Source organism: Oncorhynchus kisutch, linkage group LG21 (assembly GCF_002021735.2).
Source record: "Oncorhynchus kisutch isolate 150728-3 linkage group LG21, Okis_V2, whole genome shotgun sequence".
Classification (NCBI taxonomy): domain Eukaryota; kingdom Metazoa; phylum Chordata; class Actinopteri; order Salmoniformes; family Salmonidae; genus Oncorhynchus; species Oncorhynchus kisutch.
Window position 1 is genome coordinate 33,797,424 of NC_034194.2, and position 26,110 is coordinate 33,823,533.

At 43.5% G+C, this 26,110-nt stretch overlaps 4 protein-coding genes and 1 long non-coding RNA gene across 10 annotated transcripts in view; 3 read left to right on the forward strand and 2 right to left on the reverse strand.

Moving 5' to 3' along the window:
- The first annotated feature begins 5,190 nt into the window (after positions 1 to 5,190).
- Positions 5,191 to 16,365, forward strand: LOC109866632 (cytospin-A). Of its 3 annotated transcripts, XM_020455398.2 has the most exons (13): positions 5,191 to 5,299; positions 6,159 to 6,341; positions 7,071 to 7,222; positions 7,974 to 8,462; positions 10,170 to 10,240; positions 11,801 to 12,435; positions 12,635 to 12,728; positions 12,870 to 12,945; positions 14,030 to 14,069; positions 14,161 to 14,257; positions 14,365 to 14,481; positions 14,564 to 14,623; positions 14,903 to 16,365. In XM_020455398.2, exons 3-13 carry the CDS (start codon positions 7,183 to 7,185, stop codon positions 14,990 to 14,992), a joined length of 1,809 nt encoding a protein of 602 aa, XP_020310987.1. In that variant the 5' UTR covers positions 5,191 to 5,299; positions 6,159 to 6,341; positions 7,071 to 7,182; the 3' UTR covers positions 14,993 to 16,365. The 3 variants fall into 3 exon arrangements, with proteins under 3 accessions (XP_020310987.1, XP_031655938.1, XP_031655937.1); XM_031800078.1 differs by lacking the exon at positions 6,159 to 6,341; XM_031800077.1 differs by lacking the exon at positions 5,191 to 5,299 and having other exon boundaries at positions 5,691 to 6,341.
- Positions 16,314 to 18,462, reverse strand: LOC116356141 (uncharacterized). 2 transcript variants are annotated; one of them, XR_004204602.1, is made up of 2 exons: positions 18,349 to 18,462; positions 16,314 to 17,982 (listed from the first exon to the last, which is right to left on the reverse strand). It is a non-coding gene; the product is annotated as an uncharacterized LOC116356141 (long non-coding RNA). The 2 variants fall into 2 exon arrangements; XR_004204601.1 differs by having other exon boundaries at positions 18,173 to 18,462.
- Positions 18,463 to 18,494: 32 nt separating this feature from the next.
- Positions 18,495 to 20,024, forward strand: LOC109866693 (SAYSvFN domain-containing protein 1). Its single transcript, XM_020455484.2, has 2 exons — positions 18,495 to 18,922; positions 19,158 to 20,024. The coding sequence occupies exons 1-2, from the start codon at positions 18,704 to 18,706 to the stop codon at positions 19,473 to 19,475; spliced, it is 537 nt and encodes a 178-aa protein (XP_020311073.1). The 5' UTR covers positions 18,495 to 18,703; the 3' UTR covers positions 19,476 to 20,024.
- A 2,539-nt stretch (positions 20,025 to 22,563) lies between these two features.
- Positions 22,564 to 24,299, forward strand: LOC109866343 (SAYSvFN domain-containing protein 1-like). The gene is made up of 2 exons (XM_020454983.1): positions 22,564 to 23,100; positions 23,213 to 24,299. The coding sequence occupies exons 1-2, from the start codon at positions 22,960 to 22,962 to the stop codon at positions 23,525 to 23,527; spliced, it is 456 nt and encodes a 151-aa protein (XP_020310572.1). The 5' UTR covers positions 22,564 to 22,959; the 3' UTR covers positions 23,528 to 24,299.
- Positions 24,300 to 24,303: 4 nt separating this feature from the next.
- LOC109866342 (dynein heavy chain 8, axonemal) overlaps positions 24,304 to 26,110 on the reverse strand; it is a 63,591-nt gene continuing 61,784 nt past the window's right edge. Inside the window, exons 88-92 of one of the 3 annotated variants that reach the window (XM_031800080.1) lie at positions 25,867 to 26,023; positions 25,454 to 25,606; positions 25,086 to 25,275; positions 24,765 to 24,886; positions 24,304 to 24,667 (exon numbers count right to left, since the gene is read on the reverse strand). In XM_031800080.1, the coding sequence (XP_031655940.1) occupies positions 24,380 to 24,667; positions 24,765 to 24,886; positions 25,086 to 25,275; positions 25,454 to 25,606; positions 25,867 to 26,023 (910 nt within the window). In that variant the 3' untranslated portion in view covers positions 24,304 to 24,379. The remainder of the gene's footprint in view (positions 24,668 to 24,764; positions 24,887 to 25,085; positions 25,276 to 25,453; positions 25,607 to 25,866; positions 26,024 to 26,110) is intronic. The other 2 variants (XR_004204603.1, XM_031800079.1) reach the window with 2 other exon arrangements.

Genomic DNA, 26,110 nt, shown 5'->3' on the forward strand with positions numbered 1-26,110 from the left:
CCCACATTCAAGGAGCGGGACTCTAACCCGGAAGCTATAAGAAATCCCGCTTTGCCCTCCGACGAACCATCAAACAGGCAAAGCGTCAATACAGGACTAAGATCGACTCGTACTACACCGGCTCGGATGCTTGTTGGATGTGGCAGAGATTGCAAACCATTACAGACTACAAAGGGAAGCACAGCCACGAGCTGCGCAGTGACATGAGCCTACCAGACGAGCTAAACTACTTCTATGCTCGCTTCGAGGCAAATAACACAAACATGCATGAGGGCACCAGCTGTTCTGGAAGACTGCGTGATCACACTCTCCGCAGCCGATGTAAGACCTTTAAACAGGTCAACATTCACAAGGCCGCAGGGCCAGATGGATTACCAGGATGTGTACTACGAGCATGCGCTTACCAACTGGCAAGTGTCTTCACTGACATTTTCAACCTCTCTCTGTCTCTGTAATACCAACATGTTTTAAGCAGACCACCATAGTGCCTGTGCCCAAGAACACTAAGGTAATCTGCCTAAACGACTACCGACCCGTAGCACTCGCGTCAGTTGCCATGAAGTGCTTTGAAAGGCTGGTCATGGCTCACATCAACACTATTATCCCAGAAACCCTAGACCCACTCCAATTTGCATACCGCCCCAACAGATCCACAGATGATGCCATCTCTATTGCACTCCACACTGCCCTTTCCCACCTGGACAAAAGGAACACCTATGTGAGAATATGATTAATTGACAACAGCTCAGCGTTCAACACCACAGTGCCCTCAAAGCTCATCAATAAGCTAAGGACCCTGGGACTGAACACATCCCTCTGCAACTGGATCCTGGACATCCTGACGGGCCCGCCCCCAGGTGGTAAGGGTAGGTAACAACACATCCGCCACGCTGATCCTCAACACTGGCCCCTCAGGGGTACATGCTCAGTCCCCCCCTGTACTCCCTGTTCACTCATGACTGCACGGCCTGGCATGACTCCAACACCATCATTAAGTTTGCCGATGACGCAACAGTGGTAGGGCTGATCATGGACAATGACGAGACAGCCTATAGGGAGGAGGTCAGAGATCTGGCCGTGTGGTGCCAGGACAACAACCTTTCCCTCAACGTGATCAAGACAAAGCAGATGATTGTGGACTACAGGAAAAAAGAGGACCGAGCACTCCCCAATTCTCATCGACAGGGCTGCAGTGGAGCAGGTTGAGAGCTTCAAGTTCCTTGGTGTCCACATAATTAACATGGTCCAAACACACCATGACAGTCGTGAAGCGGGCACGACAAAACCTTTTCCCCCTCAGGAGACTGAAAAGATTTGGCATGGGTCCTCAGATCCTAAAAAGGTTCTACAGCTGCACCTTCGAGAGCATCCTGACTGGTTGCATCACCGCCTGGTATGGCAACTGCTCGGCCTCCGACCGCAAGGCACTACAGAGGGTAGTGTGAACGGCCCAGTACATCACTGGGGCCAAGTTTCCTGCCATCCAGGACCTCTATACCAGGCTGTGTCAGAGGAAGGCCCTAAAGATTGTCAAAGACTCCAGCCACCCTAGTCATAGACTGTTCTCTCTGCTACTGCTCGGCAAGCGGTACCGGAGCACCAAGTCTAGGTCCAAGAGGCTTCTAAACAGCTTCTACCCCCAAGCCATAAGACTCCTGAACACCTAATCAAATGGCTACCCAGACTATTTGCATTGCCCCCCCCCCCCCTTTACACGCTGCTACTCTTTGTTGTTATTATCTATGCATAGTCACTTTTAATAACTCTACCACCATGTACATATTACCTCAACTAACCGTTCCCCCCGCACATTGACTCTGTACCGGTACCCCCCTGTATACAGTCTCTCGATTGCTATTTTACTGCTGCTCTTTAATTACTTGTTACTTTTTATTTCTTATTCTTATCCTATTTTTTAAACTGCATTGTTGGTTAGGGGCTCGTAAGTAAGCATTTCTCTGTAATCTACACCTGTTGTATTCGGGGCATATGACTAATAAAATTGGATTTGATTCTTATTGGTCTTAACTAATTTACCGTCTTGTGATGTCACCAGCCAGACAAACTCCATCCCACCAAAACAGGCTGATATTTCAGGCGGTCTTTTCAAGCAGCTCTGACACCGAAAGGTCATCATCATCATGGTCTAAATGTCACAGTATTATTCCATCCTCATAGTGTGAAAAAAATGATATATTGATATATATTTTTTTGACTGCTGAGTCGTTTGTTTTTCACGGTCTAAGCCATATAAAAAAAACTAGAAATACATGTTATTTTATTTAATTCCTCAATATTTACATTATACTACTCTTCCCCCAACCCAGTATATTACCAAATAAAATGTAATGGTTCACATGGTTCATATACAACAGGTGTAGATTGAAACGCTTACTTACGATTCTGTATCCTATTACCCGTCATGGAGCTCTGGGCGCTTCATGATTCAAGAAAAGGGTTTGGGGATTCTATATAAAACCTTTCCGGAGTGACACTTATACCCCCAATCCATGAGGGGGCTGTTGGTAACTTTGGGTGACTGTTGGTAACTTTGGGTGACTGTTGGTAACTTTGGGTGACTGTTGGTAACTTGGGTGACTGTTGGTAACTTTGGGTGACTGTTGGTAACTTGGGTGACTGTTGGTAACTTTGGGTGACTGTTGGTAACTTTGGGTGACTGTTGGTAACTTGGGTGACTGTTGGTAACTTTGGGTGACTGTTGGTAACTTGGGTGACTGTTGGTAACTTTGGGTGACTGTTGGTAACTTTGGGTGACTGTTGGTAACTTTGGGTGACTGTTGGTAACTTGGGTGACTGTTGGTAACTTGGGTGACTGTTGGTAACTTGGGTGACTGTTGGTAACTTTGGGTGACTGTTGGTAACTTGGGTGACTGTTGGTAACTTTGGGTGACTGTTGGTAACTTTGGGTGACTGTTGGTAACTTGGGTGACTGTTGGTAACTTTGGGTGACTGTTGGTAACTTGGGTGACTGTTGGTAACTTTGGGTGACTGTTGGTAACTTTGGGTGACTGTTGGTAACTTTGGGTGACTGTTGGTAACTTTGGGTGACTGTTGGTAACTTGGGTGACTGTTGGTAACTTGGGTGACTGTTGGTAACTTGGGTGACTGTTGGTAACTTTGGGTGACTGTTGGTAACTTGGGTGACTGTTGGTAACTTTGGGTGACTGTTGGTAACTTGGGTGACTGTTGGTAACTTGGGTGACTGTTGGTAACTTGGGTGACTGTTGGTAACTTGGGTGACTGTTGGTAACTTGGGTGACTGTTGGTAACTTGGGTGACTGTTGGTAACTTTGGGTGACTGTTGGTAACTTTGGGTGACTGTTGGTAACTTTGGGTGACTGTTGGTAACTTTGGGTGACTGTTGGTAACTTTGGTAACTTTGGGTGACTGTTGGTAACTTTGGGTGACTGTTGGTAACTTTGGGTGACTGTTGGTAACTTTGGGTGACTGTTGGTAACTTTGGGTGACTGTTGGTAACTTTCCTGTTCTAAGAGCTGGATGTTTTTCAAGAACTGCTAATAGCATCTCTCTGTAGCCTTGTACCCAGGTCCTGTGAGAATCCCAAATCAGGCCCTAGGCACTAGTGTAGTTTTGAGAGGATTGAAAAGTTGCTTCATGTTCCTTTAACCCAGAAGAAACATCTAATTTGGTTGTTTATTCTGTCCACAAGATTTTACTGTTAGTATGATATCCTTGAGTGAAGTACTAATTGACCACTGGAGGGCAGAATAAATCAACATACTGAACAAATAGACTGATACAAGTCCAATTGACTTGATTTAGTGAATGGGCTATTTCCCCCATCTATCTGTTAAGCGACATTAAACTAATAGCCCCTAGTAGACGGCGGCCTACCTCAAAGTTTGTGTCTTGTCTTGTTAGTTTTACACAGTAGTAGAGAATAGCCCAATGAGCCGGCAGATTGAGCTAGTATTCCTTTTACATTGTTTGTCATCTGTGTCCAACTGGAATGTATGCAGCCGGCTCATATAGAAAGATAGAGGACTCGTCTTTATATTTGTGCTATTATATCTTCTGTGACAGCATGAGCAGCGCCATTGAGGCTACAACCCATAGGAATTCCTACCCATTCGACTACTTTAAAATGGTGGTAGCATGGTGGAATCCCTCAATGGCGGTGCCCATGGGAAAACTGCCTTTTGGCTACTAGAGTCGGCTATACATTGTGTTCCTCATCTACCGACATAAAACATCCTCGATTCAGGCTGTAAGGGCATCGCGTTCCTCCTGAACTAGCTTTAACGCCGAGCTGCCAGGGAAACAAATGGGAAAATGTGTTAATAAAACACAATTTTCCACCACTTTTAATTTTTTTATTTCACATATATTTAACCAGGTAGGCCAGTTGAGAACAAGTTCTCATCTACAACTGCGACCTGGCCAAGATAAAGCAAAGCAGTGCGACACAAACAACAACACAGAGTTACACATGGGATAAACAAACGCACAGTCAATAACACAATAGAAAAAATATATATACAGTGTGTGCAAATGTAGTAAGATTAGGGAGTTAAGGCAATAAATAGGCCGTAGCGGCGAAGTAATTACAATTGAGCAATTAAACACTGGAGTGATAGATATGCAGAAGATCAATGTGCAAGTAGGGATACTGGGGTGCAAATGAGCAAAAATAATAATAATATGGGGATGAGGTAGGTGATAGAATGTCTGTTACTTCCTGATGTTGCACACAGCGTTCAGCCAGGGGTAAACAGACTGCTACAACCTGATTGGCTGAACATTAGGCAGTAACATTAGCCAGTGTACTCTAGCATGGTGGTGTAAATCGTTTTATTAAGACAATACTCATATTTATACTTTTTTTTGTTGCGAAAATGAATGAAAACTTTTTGGTGGCCCAGTCCGCTAATAACAATGGTCTCATAGTTGAATGGTTGTGAGTTTTAATCCCACATGGGCTGGATATCTTTTTTCTTCTTCTTTTAACCCTTTATTTACTATATTCATCCCGTGCAAAAACTCTGTTATAATTCTGAAAAGTGAAAACATACCTGTGAGAAGGGTTGCCCTGGTAGTAGTTTTTTTATACAGTACCTAAAACCAATCTGTGCTTTAATTAGACCATTGGAAAAAAGACTACTGCATAAACACTGCAATGCGGGTTGGATTGAATTGAGCCCATAATCTTCCATTTCTAGGCGATGATTGCACTTCTCTTCCCAACACAATACCGCGAAGTATTTTGGGGAAGCGCCCAGCAAGTGGGATAGATGTCAGGAACTCGGCGCATATCACTGTGAGCTAACTGTTCAGAGACATAAATGCATGCGATGCACATAATTTTATTATCAGAATATGCCAGTGGACGTCTGGTAAGTATGCTTTAGTGAGAAAGTTTTGGGATCAGGTTCAACTACATTTACCCACCTCAAAATGAATATTTTTGCACAATTTCTTCCACCCACAACATCTCACCTGAATGCATTTATTTATTTATTTTTTACATTTGTAGGGGTTGGGCAAAGGCTGAAATTGGGGTTGAGGGTTAGTTACCGTTTTTAAGAAGAGAGATTATAGAAATAGGCGGTGTTTATGATTTATGTACGAGCCGGACGCGGGGGACAAGAGAGAGACGCAATGACAAACGACGTAAAAGGATAATAGCGCCGTCCAACGGTTGGTTGGGCCAAGTAAAGGTATATAGTCAGAGACCCCCAGGAAGTTCTAGTAGGTCCCTCTGAAATCATATAGGTCCCTTCGTTGATCTAAAATACTTGGAGAATCTCTTGAAGAAAAAATGAACTTCCTTCAGGAAAAATAAATGTATTCTATTAAATAGGTTTACTCTACCTTCTCTGCCAAATTATATTTGCATCGGAACTTCCAACACTGGAGCTACTGAATGTATCCTAGGCATCTGTCATTATCAACTTGAATTTAATCCAAATTCATGATATTCTCCTCGCTCAACACTTCTGGACGTGGAGCTTTTTATACACACATTTATAGTTAAATATATCCAGTGTTCTAGGATACAATTTCTCGCAGTAGGACAGTAGACTGGCTTGCTTGCCTCCAACAGTTTAACGGCGCGGCGTAGCACAGTCCGTCCCTCCGTCTGTCTCGCAGTTTACCGCATCGTTTCTTCCAAACAGGTTCCAGAATTATCTTTCTCCGCTCATACTACACAACGTTTCAACAGCAGGAAACAGCCCCCCCAAAACTGTATCAGACTATTGAAGACGGAGAAAAATGCGGCGATGAGGAAAGCTGAGAAGAGAGACTAAAACAGTATTTATCGGGCGGTAGGCTACGTGGTCGTGGGAATATATATCAAGGTGGGTGGTTGATTACAAGAGAATACAGTGTTTGTGTTTGCCTTATTCCAATAGCTCGCACGGTGATATTTTTGTGCAGTGACTAGACACCGAGATAGTATGTGTATTTCTTGTCTTGTTATTGTATCCCTCTCGAGTGTCTAGTCTACCTTTACAGAACCGAGTCTATGCCATTAGTGACCGGTGATACTGTATATCACAGGGATTATTTTATTCAGGATCCGATGTGTAATGTCTGTAAATGTTCAGAGTTTTGCCGTAGCCTTATTACCATGCCTTACAAGTATTAGACACTAGTATTCGGGAGGTATTTTTTTCTGCAAGAACACACACACAATCAGTCCATAAAACTAAGCAGCTGCCTTTCCATTGATCAGGCTGGCCTAATCAATTTAACAACCTATTAATTCCACATCAAACCCTGGGGACTGTCAGGTTTTCTCCCTCTCATCACCTACTTGTGTTATTAATCTAATGCTACACTGGACACAGGGAGTCAGGCATGATGATGGTGAACATCCTGCAGGGATAAGCACATATACCAGCAGTCATCCCTGCTCAATTACCTTGCAGCATTTTAAGTATCGGTCATTGCTCCCATCACTTGAGAAAAAACAACAACATTGTTTTCCACTGTAGTCAGGGTACCCACTCTATTAAAGGGGAATTTAGTAGTGTTAACCATATTTGTATTAAAATATGAATGGTCTGAGCTTTCTCTACTTCTAGGTGTATTATGCCCTATCCAATCTGCGGTGGACCTAAGAGAGAGCACCAGAGGAGAATGTGAGGGGTGCTGGGAAGCACAGTCACACTGCTGTCTGCCTGCACCTGCTGCATCATGGGTAACGTCGGTGGAAAGGACAGCCATGGCCCTACAGGTTCCCTACATGAACGTACACACACACACACACACACACCTGGCTTGATGTTGAACCTCATGCGTCCTACCTGCATCGTCTTCTCTTTTTCTGACACGCATCCCTCCCCTATACGCCTGTTTAAAACCCTGGCAGTTCCTATCCTTTCTAGCTGTTTTCAGTATGCAGGAAACGGACTCAGACTGGGGTGAGAATATCTTACTGGATACTGTGTGCGCACCGCTAGTCACATGCAACACATCTGATAGCGTAATGAGGAGTCTGCAGAATTCTGCTGCTCAATGCAAGGACAGGGAGGGGGAACATGAGACGCTATAGGCTGGCCAAGCACACATCCTTATGGACCTGTCTGTGTGAATGCGCACTAGAGAATAAACTGGCATCCTCCAAGAGGCGCAGCCAACTGGCATCCTCCAAGAGGCGCAGCCAACTGGCATCCTCCAAGAGGCGCAGCCAACTGGCATCCTCCAAGAGGCGCAGCCAACTGGCATCCTCCAAGAGGCGCAGCCAACTGGCATCCTCCAAGAGGCGCAGCCAACTGGCATCCTCCAAGAGGCGCAGCCAACTGGCATCCTCCAAGAGGCGCAGCCAACTGTGGTCTTCTTCTGTATTGTTTTTATAGACAGAAAATAGCTTAGGACAGCAGTTCTCTCTCGCTTTTCTGTTCCTCTTCCCTCCATTTCTTCCTTCCCCTATATCAGCTTTCTCTAATCCTCCCCTCTTTCTCTCCACTCCCTTGTTCTCTCTCCAGGATCTAATTTAGATCTGTTCCAAACTCCTCCCTCTTCCCTCTCTGATTCTGATCTGGCACCAGCCGCGGCTCAGCTGCTGCAGCAGGGGACACCGTCCTCCGGGACCACCCGGGGCATCGTCTGCCAGGGTGGAGCCTCCCCCATTTCCAACTGGAGACACACACTGTCCGTCCCCCCAGAATGGGCCGTGATTACAGTGGAGAGCAGAGTGTCTCCGCAGGGGACTGGGATTGAGATGGAAGGTGGAAGGCAGACAGTGCAGTGCTCTAACAGCCACACCAGCAGCCCTGTGTCCCCAGGCCAGCAGCCTCAGTTTGAGGGTAGCCCTTTGGAGCCTAGCTGGCAGGAGCGGGACAGTGGGATGGAGCCCCATGCAAGGCCAGAGCGAGCTGGGGAGGAGATGGCCCTGGCACTATTTAGCCTTTTGGAACATCACAGGTCTGCACTGGGGCTCAGTCCGGGCCTGGACGCACCAGCAGGAGCAGCCGGTAAGGACTCTGCATCTGCGTGGCCATAGCAACCCAATCTGTTCATAATAGTTTGTTTGTCTTGTCTCTACTTAACAGAGTGTGCGTGCAGGTTCTTACAGTATGGACAGTGCCTTCAGAAAGTATTCATACCCCTCGTCTTATTCCACATTTTGTTAAAGCCAAATTGAAATTGATTAAAACAATTCTAATCCATCTACACACAGTACCCCATAATGACAAAGGGAAAACATGTTTTTAGAAATGTTTGCAAATGTATTGAAAATGAAATGCAGAAATAGCTAATCACCCCCTCAATACTTTGTATAAACACGTTTGGCAGCTATTTACAGCTGTGAGTCTTTCTGTGTAAGTCTCTAAGAGCTTTCCACACTTGGATTGTGCAACATTTGCCCATTTATTATTTTCAAAGTTCTTCAAGCTCTGTCAAATTGGTTGTTGATCAATGCTAGAAATCCATTTTCAGGTTTTGCATGGATTTTAAAGTATACTGAACAAAAATATAAATGCAAAATGTTGTGTTGCTTCCATGTTTCATGAGCTGAAATATAAGATCCCAGAAATGTTCCATATGCACAAAAAGTGTATTTCTCTCAGAAACGTGGAAACAGCTCTGGTGGACATTCCTGCATTCATCATGCCAATTGCATGCTCCCTCTAAACTTGAGACATCTGTGGCATTGTGTTATGTGACAAAACTGCACATTTTAAAGTGGCCTTTTATTGTCCCCAGCACAAGGTGAACCTGTGTATTGATCATGCTGTTTAATCAGCTTCTTGACATGCCAGACCTGTCAGGTGGAAGGATTATCTTTGCAAATGAGAAATGCTCACAAACAGGGATGGAAACAAATTTGTACACAACATTTGAGAGGAAGAAGCTTTTTGTATGTATGGAACATTTCTGGGATCTTATATTTCAGCTCATAAAATATGGGACCAACACTTTACATGTTGCCTTCATATTTTTGTTCAGTGTACAATGTTGTTGAACCAACCTCAGTTTCTCCTATCACAGCCATTAAAGTCTGTAACTGTTTTAAAGTCACCATTGGCCTCCCTGAAATCCATGAGCAGTTTCCTTCCTCTCTGGCAACTGAGGTAGGAAGGGCGTCTGTATCTTTGTAGTGACTGGGTGTATTGATACACCATCCAAAGTGTAATTAATAACTTCCCCATGCTCAAAGGGATTTTTGATGTCTGCCTTTTATTTTCACCCATCTACCAATAGGTGCCCTTCTTTGAGAGTCATTGGAAATCCTCCCTGGTCTTTATGGTTGAATTTGTGTTTGAAATGCCCTGCTTCCACTGAGGGCCCTTACAATTATCTGTATGTGTGGGGTACAGAGATGTAGTCATTCAAAAATAATGTTAACCACTGTTATTGCACACATAGTGAGTCCATGCAACCTACGTGACTTGTTAAGCACATTTCTACTCCTGAACGTATTTATGCTGACCATAACAAAGGGGTTGAATACTTATTGAGGCAATACATTTCAGCTCTTCATTTTTTAAATTAATTTGTAAAAATGTCATAAAACGTAATTCAACCTTGACATTATGGGGTATTGTGTGTATGTGTAGGCCAGTGACAATAAATCTCGATTTAATCCATTTTGAATTCAGGCTGTAACACAACATAATGTGGAAAGAGTCAAGGGGTGTAAAATACATCCTTAAGTTTACTGTATGTTTGTGTGTCAGAGCTGCTGAGGCGGTTGGTGGAGAGAGAGGAGCTGGTCGAGGAGGTGCACAACTTGAAGGACACACTGAGGGTGAGTCAGACACTCCTCCTTCTCTTCCCGACTGCATACCCTACCTCTCTCTCCCACTGCATTCCCTCCCTCTCTCTCGGTCACTGCAGAGACGGGCATAGAGGAGGACATTTTAAGACCACACACAAATCCACCCCTATTACTTTGATGTGGATTGCTTTTTCCCTTCTCTACCCTGTACTGTACTATGTTAGATATTTTAGACTTCACACTGCTTATCACTGGCTCATGTACACTAGTTCTTACACCATGTTTGCAGATGGTGGAGGCCAACAGCAATACATATTCTGTAACAGGACATTTTAGGAAAAGAAGTCAAAGCCCCATCACATTTTTGAACCACTGATAAGCTTGCTTAGGTTAGCACAAATATTGAGAAACCCTGCCTTCCACAAACCCTGCAACTAGCCTGAACATTGCACTTACTGCCTGAATGAAATGGAAATATTTGTGCTAACCTAAGCACGCTTATCAGTGGTTAAAAAATGTGATGCACTTTGACTTTATTTCTAAGATGTTCTGTTAGAGAATATGTATCGCTGTTGAACTCCATCTGCAAACATGGTGCAACAACTAGTGTACATGAGCCAGTGATAAGCAGTGTGAAGGCCCTGCCATATGGGAGTTTGTCCCTCAATCTCTATATTACTGTCATTAACTGTACACAAGGAACATTGCAGGCATTCCTGGTGTAACGGATGTGAAACGGCTAGCTTAGTTAGCGGTGCGTGCTAAATAGCGTTTCAATCGGTGACGTCACTTGCTCTGAGACCTTGAAGTAGTAGTTCCCCTTGCTTTCCCTCTGCAAGGGCCGCAGCTTTTGTGGAGCGATGGGTAACTGCTTCGTGGGTGACTGTTGTGTGCAGAGGGTCCATGGTTTGCGCCCGGGTATGGGCGAGGGGACGGTCTAAAGTTATACTGTTACACTGGCATATCTTGTTTATACGTTCACCTGAATTGGGTTGGCTAGTTTAGCTAAAACAGGTTCTGAACTTGGTAACCTATTGATTTTTTTTTTTACTTGAGTAAAGCAAAGTCCCTGCTTGTCAGACATGTTTTCTGTAGACTGTATCAACAGCACTATAGATTTTCTGAGACAGTGACAGGATGTATGCATGTCTTTCTGCTGGCCTGTCTGGCTCTCGCTCTCTGTCTGGTTCTCTCTCTCGCTCTCACTCTCTGTCTGGTTCGCTCTCACTCTCTGTCTGGTTCGCTCTCGCTCTCTGTCTGGTTCGCTCTCGCTCTCTGTCTGGTTCTCTCTCGCTCTCTGTCTGGTTCTCTCTCGCTCTCTGTCTGGTTCTCTCTCGCTCTCTGTCTGGTTCTCTCTCGCTCTCTGTCTGGTTCGCTCTCTGTCTGGTTCTCTCTCGCTCTCTGTCTGGTTCTCTCTCGCTCTCTGTCTGGTTCGCTCTCTGTCTGGTTTGCTCTAGCTCTTTCTGGTTCTCTCTCGCTCTCTGTCTGGTTCTCTCTCGCTCTCTGTCTGGTTCTCGCTCCGTCTGGTTCTCGCTCCGTCTGGATCTCTCTCTGTCTGGATCTCTCTCTCTCTCTCTCTCTCTCTGGCAGACTGAGCGAGCTGAGTGGCTCCAGTTCCAGTGTGATCTACAGGTGGCAGTGTCTGTGGCCGACCGGCTGCGCGTGGAAGCGGAAGAGACTCTAGGCACGCTCAGAGAGCGCCATGGGAATGTGGAGGGCCAGCTGGACCAGGCCCAGTGCAGACAGCAAGACACGGACAGGGAGCTGGAGAGCCTGAGGGCTGAACACAGAGAGGCCTGTCACAGATTGTCTGCTCTCACCATGGAGCACCAAAAGACTAGGGCTGAGCTGGACACACGGAGACACACACTCCGGGAGAGCGAGAGGGACTCACTGAGGGAAAGAGAGAAGGACTCACACAGAGAGATAGAGGGAAGAGACACGGAGGGAGAAGACACTAGTGAAGACATAAGCACGATGGAGGCACTGGATGGGAAGAAAAGAGAGGATTCAGAAAGAGAAGTGGAAGGAGAGAAAAGGGTGAAGAGTGAGGGAGAGGATGTTAACATGGGAGGGCAGTTTCCCAAGGAGCTTGTTAGAGGAGGGGAGAACTTGCTCAAAGTGAAGGGGGTGGCGGCGGCGTACCTACGGAATTTGGCAGCCGGGGAGAAAGGGTGCGGCTTGAGAGATTCACCAAGGATTGTGGTGATGTCAGAGCGTTCCAGGTGAGTGCCGCCTCATGCCCGTATTATGTACTAGCATTTTAGGGGTGAGGCATCTGTTTGTTGTTATCTGGAGCATGTAAGCTAGCCAGCCTGTGTCTCTGTAGGAGCAACCTTTGACCTTGTTACGCAAGGCCATGCTATAGACACACGTATCCTACATTTGTCTGTGGCAACTAAAGCCTATCTTTATCTGTTCCAGGAGCCTCTCTCGACTTCCCCTGCCCACTGACTCTCTCCCTGCACAGAATGGTAGCTCCCAGAACCCTACCAGTACAACACTGCCTCTCTACAAGGTAACACTAATATTCAACCAACAAGTTTGTTTTTGAAATGCTATCAGAAAGCCTGGACTTGAAATTCAAGGGTCCATTTTGGGATCAGTCATGCATGTATGCAGTATGTTCTGTCTGTCTCTTCTCTCTATCTCTTACTAGAAAGAAGAGCCAGCCAAAGGGAAAAGGATGGACCGCATACTGCTACGACAGGACAGCTGGTCTAGCTTCTATACAAGTGTGTGTCAATTCATTCATTAACTACAGTGCCTTCAGAATGTATTCATATACCCTTGACTTATTCCACATTTAGTTGTTACAGTCTGAATTCCAAAAACAATTCTCACCCATCTTTTTTTAGAAATGTTTGCAAATGTATTGAAAATGAATTCTCATTTATATACACTACCGTTCAAAAGTTTGGGGTCACTTAGAAATGTCCTTGTTTTGAAAGAAAAACTAATTTTTAGACCATTCAAATAACATCAAATTGATCAGAAATACAGTTTGGATATGGTTAATGTTGTAAATGACTATTGTAGCTAGAAACGGCAGATTTTTAATGGAATATCTACATAGGCGTACAGAGGCCCATTATCAGCAACCATCACTCCTGTGTTCCAATGGCACGTTTTTAGCTAATCCAAGTTTATCATTTTAAAAGGCTAATTGATCATTAGAAAACCCTTTTGCAATTATGTTAGCACAGCTGAAAACTGTTGTCCTGATTAAAGAAGCAATAAAACTGGCCTTTAGATTAGTTGAGTATGGCTCAAAATGGCCAGAAACAAAACTTTCTTCTGAAACTCGTCAGTCTATTCTTGTTCTGAGAAATTAAGGTTATTCCATGCGAGAAATTGAAACTGAAGATCTCGTAAAACGCTGTGTACTTCTCCCTTCACAGAACAGCGCAAACTGGCCCTAACCAGAATGTAAATTAGGAGTGGGAGGCCCCGGTGCACAACTGAGCAAGAGGACAAGTACATTAGTGTCTAGTTTGAGAAACAGATGCCTCACAAGTCCTCAACTGGCAGCTTCATTAAATAGTACCCGCAAAACACCAGTCTCAATGTCAACAGTGAAAAGGCGACTGCAGGATGTGGAGAATTGTTTTTTTTAATACATAATACATTTTGAATTACTGCTGTAACACAACAAAATGTGGAATAAGACAAGGGGTATGAATACGTTCTGAAGGCACTGTAAATGAGTTAATCCACAATCTTATTACCTAGACAGTTGTACAACTGAATGCAATCAACTGAAATGTGTCTTCCGCATTAAAGTTACTGTGCTCTTGACTAATTGCTCATGTCCGGCAGAAAAACAGGAGGAGGACCAGAACGCAGACCCATTGTTCAGGTGAGTAGACAGGCCCTCTAGAGATACTTAAGAAATATGCCCAAATAAAGCCTTCTATCTACATAACCTTTGTCTGCTATCCACCTTCCAGACCTCAGGATGGTTTCAGTATGTTGCTGCGATGTCATGGAGGCTCCAGGCGGAACTCACTCTTGCGTTGGTGTCAAAGCCGCACCCAGGGCTATAAGGTCAGAAGTGGCAAAGTTTTCTAGAATAACTCAAGCTTACCATTCATATTTGTAAAACATCGGTCTGTATTCTGACCCATACAAACCTTTTTTTTTTTTTTTTACAGAAAATTGAGATCACCAACTTCAGTAGCAGTTGGGAGGATGGTCTGGCTTTCTGTGCCGTGTACCACACCTATCTGCCCACACACATCCCCTACAGTAGTCTCAGCACAGGAGACAAAGTAAGAGGAATGCATACCCATTCACATACAGCACATACTGTTATATTGACCCTACAGTTAAGTCCTAACTTGTTCTGTGCAGAGCGAGAACCTGGACCTAGCCTTCCAGACAGGGGAGAGTGTTGGAATCCCAGCCACTTTGGTGAGACCCACATTTAAACTAACTGGGCTAACTACTGGGAATTTCACATGCATATTACTTGTACTAACACGTCACCATGAACATGGAACACAGCTGTTGGGAACATACGGTAGGGAGCTTGACTTGTGACTAAAATGTAAGGTGTCACTGATGTTTGTATTTGTGATTGGGGCCTTGCGTAGTACTCCTCAGTGGGCACCTTTGAATGAGAATAGAGTTTGTCCATGACGGAGAGTATGGAGTTATTATTCTTCAACAGTGTTTGTGTTTGCTTGACAGACCGTGGAGGAGATGCTGAGACCAGGTGGGCCCGACTGGCAGAGGGTCCTGGGGTACGTTGAAAGCATGTTTCGTCACTTTGAGATGTAAGGTCATTTCCCTTCTGGGTTCCATACCAAACACTACGTCTAACTGGTCTGCCACCACCAGTCTGGTTATTTTTGTTGCATCACGAACTGGACTCTTGAGTGATATACCACTAGGGGGTTTAGGACTACTATTGGAATGGAATTCTCCTTCAGCCTCACTCCTTGTGCAGAGGCTCCTGCTGCTGGCCATTGGTTGAAGGTGCACTGTGGATGGAGCTACTATGAACTGGGTCGATCTTGATTTCAGAAAGCGCTGACCATGGGGGTTTTGGACTGAGAGCTGGTTTTTTTGGTAAATACACAGTGATTGCACTGAATGAGGAGCCATTGGAAATGACCACAAGGAGAACCATAAATTAGGAAATTGTGGATATGGGAAGGATGTTACTATTTGCACCAGGAAAAATTAACAATGACTTCAAGTTCTTCACTTAGGGTTCTACTGCTGTTCACTCTGTTGTGCACTTATTTTGATGCCTTTTAATTTGATCAACAATATGAAGTCTGTCACAAGTTTTTAACTGGAAGATTTGAATGTTATAGACACGCTCTCCCCATGGATCTGATTTTATACCCTTAGAAAACTCTATCCCGTTGTGATATTAATGTAGCCAGAAGTAGTATTTTAATGTCTGTATACAACCCAACTCAAAGCAGAAAAAAGGTCTGGACAACTTGAATGAGTTCATTCAATGGCATTGTGTGCATCACAACTGCAATCAACCAAGAGTGACTGCCTTTGAAAAAATGTGTGTACTGTGCTGTCTAACTAGTAATATTTTTAATGTACGTTTTGTTTGGAAAAACTTTTTAATTTTATTTTAAATATAGTATGCAAACAAGTGCCATATGGTGGACTATCCAACAGAGGGACTTGTCTCCTGTTATGGAGTATGGGAATGAACTGTCACGAGGTTTTGTCTGATAATAGGAGCAACAATGATCCTACAATGTTTGCTTGTCTTTGTGATTGAGGGAGAAGGTGAGAAATAAGAGTGATGTATTGTATGTGTCTCAAGTATAAATTGAGACACAGAGGCCCTCCCTAAACAGTTTTACTGTGACAATGGTACTGTACGAGAATGATACATGACAAACAGTTGCCAAAGCATTACTGCCATAATTAAGGTTGTTTTAATCTGTGTGTGTTGCTGTTATCTTGAATTTAAAAAATGTCAAATTTCAGTTTTATATTAATACAATGTATCTAGCTGTGACAACTGAGATTGACATTTTATACAATAGCAGTATAAAATGTTTTATACCAAAAAAATCATTGTCCTCTCAGACAGCAATTAATGGTATAAATGACAAGTCAAAACCATGGTCAGTGCTTGTGTTTTCATTTCAACCAATAAAGATGTGCTTTGTGTATATTATCTCAGGACATTATAAATAAGGTAACCAATTCACTCTCACCTAAGACTGAATGAAAATATCATGAGCTGAATTCCAGGTTTGCACGTACTTGATGGAAGTACAGTAACATTTTGTAGATGTCCCTTCTGGAAAAACAAGGCGGTCCACAATAAAATAGTTTGCGAGGATGCTGGTATTGCACCACCAATGGGTGGAGTGGACAGGGGAGGCAGGAGAAGAGACCCCAGTTTGACCGATATGGCTGCTATCTCTGGATCCTGAGTTTCATACATCTTCACCAGACGGGCAAATTTAAGAACACCTGAAAAATTGCTAAAACAAGCAATGACTACTATGATTGACCACCATCATTTCACAAATACACCTGAAAAATAGTTTACAAGCAATGACTACTATGATTGACCACCATCATTTCACAAATACACCTGAAAAATAGTTTACAAGCAATGACTACTATGATTGACCAACATGATTTCACAAATACACTGAACAAATATATAAATGCAACATGAAAGTGTTGGTTTCATGAGCTGAAATAAAAGATCCCAGAAATGTTCCATACGCACAAAAAGCTTATTTCTCTCAGTATGTGCACAAATTTTACATCTCTCTTAGTGAGCATTTCTCCTTTGCCAAAATAATCCATCCACCTGACAGGTGTGGCATATCAAGAAGCATATTAAATGGCATCATTACCCAGGTGCATCTTGTGCTGGGGACAAAAGCACACTCTAAAATGAGCAGTTGTCACACAACACAATGTCATAAGTTGAGGGCAATTGGCATGCTGACTCCAGGAATTTCCACCAGCGCATACTCAAACATGTCACCCATTGAGCATGGTTTGAATACTCTGGATTGACGTGTTAGTGTGTTCCCGCTAATACCCAGCAAGTTCGCACAGCCATTGAAGAGGAGTGGGACAACATTTCACAGGCCACAATCAACAGCCTTATCAACTCAAGGAGAAGGAGGTGTCGAGCTGCATGACACAAATGGTGGTCACACCAGATATTTACTGGTTTTCTGATCCATGACCCCTACCATTTTTTTAAAGATATCTATGACCAACATATGAAAATCATAGATTAGGGCCTTATGAATGTATTTTAATTGACTGATTTCCTTATATTAACTAAGTAAAATCTTAGAAATTGCTGCATTTATATTGTTGTTCAGTATAGGTCAAACTGAACATGACGCAAAAAGATAGCATTCAGTCTTCACACAAAACAATGCCACTGACAAGTGACAATAGATTTGTCTCTCTCTACCCCTTCATTCTGTATGGAACTGGTTTCACAAAGTGACTTCCCCCTCTCCCTCATTGTTGAAGCCATAAGCCTTGATGACCTGTTGGATCTGGGTGGCCCATGGGGAGCACCAGCTATCGAATCGTCCCCATGTTGTAGGCGCTCTCTCTCCTCCTCCATCTGCGCTGAATTCTCTGGCACAGAGAAGACTTGGATGACCACACTCAGCACCACTGCATCACAAGCAGTTTGAAGAGATCTGTTCCACTACTGGGCATTAGTAATAAGACAAAAGTATGTGACAACTGTTCTTACATCTGGCCTGCTCAACGGTGAGGGTGGGCTGGGGCTGTCCATTCTGTGTCGGGAAAAAAATTGGATATTTGAGAGGATATTGCACATGTGAATCAGATTCAAATACTTATCTAGCTGACTCCTGCTTTTTTATGTAGTGTGTCAGTGAGTCTAATACTTTCCTGTGTCCATTTCTTATACAAACATAAAAGGGACATATCTAAAAGGGCATATTGATCTAGCTATATATTTACCTTTATTCGATTCATCCAGAACTATGGATGGAGAATTTTGACATGAGTAGGATTGTAGCTAAACTAGCTAGCTAGCTGAGCAGAGCTAACTACTGTACACTTTTTGAATCTATAATGCTCTGGAATACGCAATTAAATACCTACATAATCAGTCAATTGCATATTTGGTTACTTACAATATATAAATTGAATAAAGACAAACAGTCTACCAAGAAAAGCTAGTTTGGCTTGTCAGGTGGATGATGGGGTTGACGATTTACTACACAATCTACGTCGTTACGTACGCCTAGCTGAACCGGAAGATAAACAAACTGAAGTGAAACAGATTTGTTAAAGAAAATATTTTCATACTTCCTGTGACAGTGAATTGAATTATTACCATAATACAATTTAGACAAGATTTCCGCGGTCGGGAAGACGGGATTTCACGCGAACAATCTTTTTGGGACCTCTCAAAAAAATCTAGCGAACTGTCGTGCACACGTTGCCACGCATTCTTTCATTGCTGCATGACTCAGAAGCTCTACACATATGGAGCAAAAGCTTGCGGAGTTCAGGGCCCGAAGAAGGGCTGATGTGGCCGCTAGGAAGAGCGAATCTTTTCAAAAACAACCAATAACATATTCGGACAATGGCAGCACTTTTAAGTCGGACAGTTGCCAGTCATCAACAGCTGATCCAGACACACAGGAGTTGACAGATAATCCAATCTCTGCTGTCCATCAGGCTATAAGGACTAAACATTGGGGGGTAGGCTAAAAATCTATTTAAAATACTAGGGGTTGGTTACCCTACGCTGTTTAAGCCTATTCCTGGACTAATAAACACTTTCTTTGGAGATTCATTGACCATGCTTGTTAGTCAACCAGGACTATTCTTAATCTGTGTCTGAAAAACCAGATAGTAATAAACGTTGATTCCATCTTGTCAATGTTAGCTACTGTAACTTCATTTATTCCCCCCCCCCCCCCCCCGTTTTTTTTAGGATGACTGGCTGCTGGAGAGCACTCTGGGTCAATGGCTTGGTTCAAAGCGACTGGCTTTCACGAATCTGACTTTGCTGAAGGTGTTGCTTTGGCTGGTTCTACTTGGGCTGTTTGCCGAGCTGGAATTCGGGTTGCCTTTCTTCCTAATCTCCCTCTTCTACTGGCTGTATGAGGGGCTGCGGAGCCCAACTGCACGCCAACCTGGAGAAATGAGTGCTTACTCAGTGTTCAACCCAGACTGTCAGCCTCTCCTGGGTGCACTTACAGCTGAGCAGCTAGAGGGAGAGATGGGCTACAGACCACTGGCCAACAGATGAAACCCCTCAAGACACTCAAACAACTGACTTTAATCTGAAATGGAATAGCTACTGTACTTTAAGCTTCCCATTGTACTAAAAAGGAACTGGCAATGTATTTCTTTGAATGAAGCACATTGCTGGTATTGATTTTGAAGTCAAATGGAGCCTATTCCATACTACAAGATCATTCACCACTAGTGCACATTGATGATGCTGGAAAAGCACCATCCGCTTGTAAAATTGTATTACTGTACTAGGACCTGTTCTTTACTATTTTGGTCTTAAAACATGTAATAGTCATCTGTATGCAGATGACACTTTTGTATGCCATTGCAAACTGTTGACCAGGCTAGAGCTGCAATGTGATTTTGATGCCTTATAGAAAGCCCTGGTTGGTTTAAAACTTGTACTTAATGTGGGCAAGACTAAATATGTGTTCTCTAATTCTAGCAAAAAAAATTCAGATGAACTACATATTTATTCATTGGATTGTTCTCCTATTGATCCGGTTCCTGCCTATAAATATCTGGGCATTCGGATTGACAAAGATCTAATGTAAAAAAAAAATATATACACTTATGGGTGAGCTGAGATTTAAAGCGGGCTTCTTTTTTTTTTTTTTAAATACAGTGCATTTCAGAAAATATTCAGACCCCTTGACTTTTTCCACATTTTGTTATGTTACAGCCTTATTCTAAAAGTAACTAAATTGCCCCCCCCCCTCCAACTACACACAATACCCCATAATGACAAAGTGCAAAAATTGTTCTTTTTACAAATGTATACAAAATAAAAAATCACATTTAGACAAGTATTCAGACCCTTTACTCTGTACTTTATTGAAGCACCTTTGGCAGTGATTACAGCCTTGAGTCTTCTTGGGTATGAGGCTACAAGCTTGGCACACCTGTATTTGTGGAGTTTCTCCCATTCTTCTCTGCAGATCCTATCAAGCTCTGTCAGGTTAGATGGGGAGCTTTGCTGCACAACTATTTTTAGGTCTCTCCAGAGATGTTAGATCGGGTTCAAGTCCAGGCTCTGGCTGGGCAACTCAAGGACATTCAGAGACTTGTCCTGAAGCCACTGCGTTGTCAAATTTAATTTAATTTGTCAAATATTTAGCAGGTGTTGCAAAATGCTTGTGTTCCAACAGTGCAGTAGTATCTAACAGTTCACAACAATACACACATGTAAAAGAATGGAATTAAGAAATATATAAATATTAGATTGAGCAATGTCAGAGTGGCATTGACTAAAATACAGTTGAATAGAAAACAGTATATTGTCTTCAAAGCGGGGGCGAAGGTGTTTAGCTTGTCCGGAAGCAAGACGTCGGTGTCCGTGACGTGACTGGTTTTGCCTTTGTAGTCCATGATTGTCTGTATCCCGAGAGAGACATGTTTCTGTGAAACAGAGTATGCCACAATCCCTAATGTCTCTCTGGAAGGAAATCCTTGCCCTGATCTTGTCTACTTTATTATCCAGAGACTGAACATTAGCGAGTAATATACTCGGAAGCGGTGGATGATGTGCACGTCTCCTGAGTCGGACTAGAAGTCCATTCCAAATACCTATTCCCCACCGGCGGGGTTTGGAGCACCCTCTGGAATAAGTTCATTTGCTCTGGGGGGTATGAACAAAGGATCTAATTCTGGAAAGTCGTATTCCTGGTCGTATTCCTAGTTTCCGGCTGTATGTAATAACACAAACATTTTCTGGGCTAATAATGTAAGAAATAACACAAAATAACTAAATACTGCAAAGTTGCTTAGGAGCTAGAAGCAGAGCTGCTATATCTGTCGGTGCCATCTGTCTTGGCTAGGTGCTTAGGGTCGTTGTCCTTTTAGACTAGGGCAAGGGTTTACCTTCTGGGGTCCGGAGCATTCTGTAGCAGGTTTTCATCATGATTACTCTGTACTTTGAACCGTTCATCTTTCCCTTGATCCTGACTAGTCTCCCAGACCTGCCGCTGAAAAACATCCCCACAGCATGATGCTGCCACCACCATGCTTCAACGTAGGGATGGTCCCAGATTTCCTCCAGACATGGCGCTTGGCATTCATTCCAAAGAGGTCAATCTTGGTTTCATCAGACCAGAGAATCTTGTTTCTCATGGTCTGAGTGTCCTTTAGAAGCCTTTTGGCAAACTCCAAGCAGGCTGTCATGTGCCTTTTACTGAAGAGTGGCTATCGTCTGGCCACTCTACCAAAAAGGCCTGATTGGTGGAGTGCTGCAGAGATGGTTGTCCCATCTCCACAGAGGAACTCTAGAGCTCTGTCAGAGTGGCCATCGGGTTCTTGGTCACCTCCCTGACCAAGGCCCTTCTCCCCCGATTGCTCAGTTTGGCAGTGCTGCCAGCTCAAGGGAGAGTCTTGGTGGTTCCAAACTTTTTCCATTTAAGAATGATGGAGGCCACTATGTTCTTGGGGACCTTCAATGCTGCAGACATTTTTTGGTACCCTTCCCCAGATCTGTTCCTCAACACAATCCTGTTTTGGCATTCTACAGATAATTCCTTTGACCATTATGGCTTCGTTTTTCCTCTGACATGCACTGTCAACTGTGGGACCTTTATATGGACAGTTGTGTGCCTTTCCAAATCATGTCCAATCAACTGAATTTACCACAGGTGGACTCAAGGATGATCAATGGAAACAGGATGCACCTGAGCTCAATTTTGAGTCTCATAGCAAAGGGTCTGAATACTTATGTTAATAAGGTACTTGTTTCTTTTTAATCCATTTGCAAAAATGTCTAAAAACCTGTTTTCGCTTTGTCAATATGGGGTATTGTGTGTAGATTGACTGAACTACAACTTCCGTTTAAGAACCATACGGAACTCAACAGCGTTTAGAGTACACGGTTTCTGTTGCATCGGCGTAATGAATACACCCTAGCTCTTCATCCCTGGCTGTTGGTTTCCACTAGTTAAAATATCTTAATGGACTATACCGTAAAAATAAATAACTAAAATTAGCTTTTTGGTCTTAATTTAAGGTTATGCATAAGGTTAGCAGTGGTTAAAGTTTAACTCGTGACGACCCTGAGTTATCGGTTGAGTCAAGTTTATTTCCCTGGGCTTTACGACACAACATACGTCATTACTTACGCCCGAACCGGAAGTAAACAACCCGGGGTTAGTTATAAATACCTTTGCCGAAGTAGAACAACATATTTTAAGATCTGTTTTCTACGGATTTCTCACGTCACTCTTTGTGACAGTGAAACTTTTAATTCCATCAATGCATTGAAAGCACCTTATAATAGCATTTCCGCTTTTGATTAGATCACGTTTCACACAATCGAGGGGTAATTTGCTAGAACAAAATGACGTCTCAAATCAGTCTAGCTAGCTAGTTCGCCAGCTATCAGTGCTTGATACCCGTCGTGCACAGTGCATACATTGTCAAGCAGTATCTAATTTCTGCATGAGTATGAATCAGAAGCTGTTAGCATTAGCAAAAGCTTGCAAAGTTCAGAGCCCCGTACAAGGGCTGGTGAGATGCAGCCCATAACATCACCTGGCAGTGGAAGCACTTTGAAGTCCGCCAGTTGGGAGTCAACAGCTGATAAAGACGCACAGGAGTTGACAAAACATCAGATGCCTGCTGTCCCTCAGGCTACAGGGACATTACAGTGTGGGGTAGGCTAAACACAAAAACGTCAGGCACTGAGGTAGCGTCATGGCATAGATCGTTTATTTCAATTCCACCCCTCAGTGTTAGCTAACTCGTGATTCTCTCCACTTTTTTTAGGATGACTGTCTGCTGGACTGCATTCTGGGTCGAAGGCTTGGTTCAAGGCAACTTGGTTTTGCAAACCGGACTTTGCTGAAGGTGTTGCTTTGGCTGGTTCTGCTTGGGCTGTTCGCTGAGCTGGCCTTCGGGTTGCCTTTCTTCCTAATCTCCCTCTTCTACTGGCTGTACCAGGGGCTGCGGAGCCCAGCTAAACGTCAACCTGGAGAACTGAGCGCTTACTCAGTATTCAACCCTGACTGTCAGCCTCTCATGGGCACCCTCACAGCAGAGCAGTTGGACTGTGAAATGGGAATACTTCAGCTAACCATGTAAAGGAATAGCTACAGATTGTAACACCAGATAATGTGATTTAAACCCCCCAAATTGGTATCCATTATACTGGAAGTTACAGGTTGGTACTGCACTGAAGTTTCAACCAACCTTTGATGCTGCCTCCGGCCTCGATTCGTGGAAACGGGAGTCTCGTAAAATGACCTTGTCTAGTTGCAGGGTGTCCGTTTGAATTTCTAAAATACTTTAATTTTTTTGCTCTATGAAGTAATCCAACAATGTGTACGCCGCCATCTTGTCTATTTCAAGTTCTCTCATTGACCAAGACCGGTGTCTGTCATGACATGCAGCACTTTGGGGTGGACAAACCCACCTGTCTCGATCAATGAGAGAAGACTTGAAATAGACAAGATGGCAACATACACATAGTTGGATTACTTCATGGAGCAAAATTTTTATTTTAATAACGGTGCATTTTCTTAATTCAAAGGGACCCCCTGCAACTGGACAAGGACATTGAGACTTTTCCACGAATCGAGGACAGTATCGCCAAGCTAAATTCTGTGTTACACCAAACAGTACCTAACCTGTAACTCCCAGTATAATGGATACTAGATTTTTTGGGTTAAATCACATTTTCTGGAGTTACAATATGTAGCTAGTTAAGGAACTTTTTGAAATGTGAGCGAGTTGTGATTTTTTGTTAATTATCTTATGATGCTTAGATGCCCCTCGACTCTTTCAATGAACGAAACACTAGTAATGGTTGTGATGTAAAACTGCTTGTTAATTCCATTAAAATTACTACATCTCACTAGTTGGAATTTTAAAAACATTTATTTGTGTTACTTGAGGGTTACACAAACACCCCAAAAAATACTGAGTAGTTGTCCATCATTTGATGTCACAGAGCAAGGCAACACCACGTAAGATCCAGTGATCGGGTGACTGCACCGTGCGTATCACAACCCCTGTGATGTAGGTGAGGTCTGTGCGCCGAGGCTTCTTGTAGACGGGGCAGATGTAGAACTTGGGGTCCTTGGGGGCGGTGGAGTTGATGGCGAACATGTGAATCACAGGCAGGGGACAGAACAACACCTTGGGAGTGGCTTCGATGAGACGGCAGTTCCTTCTGTCCCAGCCGGCCCCGTCCAGGTACAAACCATAGACGTAGACCCCCTCCTGAGACAGAGAATGATGGATGGCATTGAGGTAAAAAGGGAAAGCTGTATCTTGTACATGTGGTGTCAATGATAGTGTTTTGCATGAGGCTACTTACAGCAGGAGAGGCAGTGATCTCCTCCTTGCTTTGCTTCAGCACATCATTATGCAGGGTGACTGTGTCCAGAGCCCAGCCCTTGTGAGCCCTGGTTACCTCCTGCCTCATGGCAGTCAGGAAACCTATAGCCATACAGAGGGCGCAAACATAAAGAGATAGATAACAATTGTTAGCTATGTCATTATAATCATATCTTCAGTGATGTAATACGATGAAGACATGACAAGCTAATTTATGCCGAACTGTATTTTGAATATTACAAGTAAATTGAACTTTGAGTTTGATCAGTTAGCCGATTTTCACGTTTTGAACGAGACTCACCCTGAGGGTTGAAGAAGCCAGTCATCCAGAAGGTCTTGGGTCTGCCTTCAAACACCCAGCTGTAGAACTGTGTGTTCCTCTCCAGCAGCTCGGTGAACCAGAAGCCCAGAGTGGATGACTCCCACGAGATCTTCTTCCACATGTTGGGGATGCGCGCATCAAACATGTTGTCCAGGGCGTCACGCAGGTTCTAGGAGGTAAAACATGAATATGACATTGAATATTCAAGCATCAAAATAACACACAATTTCATACATTGTTATTACAGATTTATAAGCTATAAACTCTAAATATTAATTTGAAGTATAACACAATTAAAGTGTTAACATGTAATACATTATTGCGGTCATTCTAGCCAGCTTTCTTACTTCGCTCATGATGATGGTACCGTCGATGGCGAGTTTGAGGTCGACCAGACTGGTGCGCACCACTCCGATGATCCGCTGCATGCGATCCACCTCTTGGCGTAGGAAGATGTTCATGGAGTTCAAGGCACCCATCTTCACCAGCCTACCTTTCACCTACAGTACACATCACAATAGAATTTGTTGTGTGAGCATACAGTGTATTCGCTCTTTACAGCCAAGCGCTGGTTTCCCAAAAGCATCTTAAGGCTAAGTCCATCATTAGAACCATATGGGAGGTTCAGTAAGTGGAAAACATTTTTAAAAAGGGAGTTATTACCAGAATTTGTACAATGAGAACATAGATCTGTATTATTTGTTGCAAAACATTTTGCTACATTGTGTTCCTGTCCTTCATAAACAGAGTGAGCACTGACCTCATGGGGTACGTAGTTGGGGGGTAACTTCTCCAGCATGTCCTCTGCCAGTCTGTAGACAATGGACTCTCTGGTCTCCCCTGCTCCTCCACCACTTTCCTTGGGCTGGATGTTGGTGATGGTGTCCAGCACCTCAGCAGACGTGTTGGTCTGATATCTGAACAAGAATAGGTATATAATATTAATGTATTCATTTTGAGTATTGAGACTAACACGCAGCATAGACATGATAAGAGAGAAGCGT

Bases quoted from the DNA above. Each gene is read 5' to 3' on its own strand.
- LOC109866632 (XM_020455398.2), top strand. From the start codon at position 7,183: ATGGGTAACGTCGGTGGAAAGGACAGCCATGGCCCTACAG. The intron at 14,258-14,364 runs GTCAGAAGTGGC...TTTTTTTTACAG, and splicing joins GCCGCACCCAGGGCTATAAG to AAAATTGAGATCACCAACTT. The intron at 14,624-14,902 runs GTGAGACCCACA...TTTGCTTGACAG, and splicing joins TTGGAATCCCAGCCACTTTG to ACCGTGGAGGAGATGCTGAG.
- LOC109866693 (XM_020455484.2), top strand. From the start codon at position 18,704: ATGGAGCAAAAGCTTGCGGAGTTCAGGGCCCGAAGAAGGGCTGATGTG. The intron at 18,923-19,157 runs GTAGGCTAAAAA...CGTTTTTTTTAG, and splicing joins TAAGGACTAAACATTGGGGG to GATGACTGGCTGCTGGAGAG.
- LOC109866343 (XM_020454983.1), top strand. From the start codon at position 22,960: ATGCAGCCCATAACATCACCTGGCAGTGGAAGCACTTTGAAGTCCGCC. The intron at 23,101-23,212 runs GTAGGCTAAACA...CACTTTTTTTAG, and splicing joins CAGGGACATTACAGTGTGGG to GATGACTGTCTGCTGGACTG.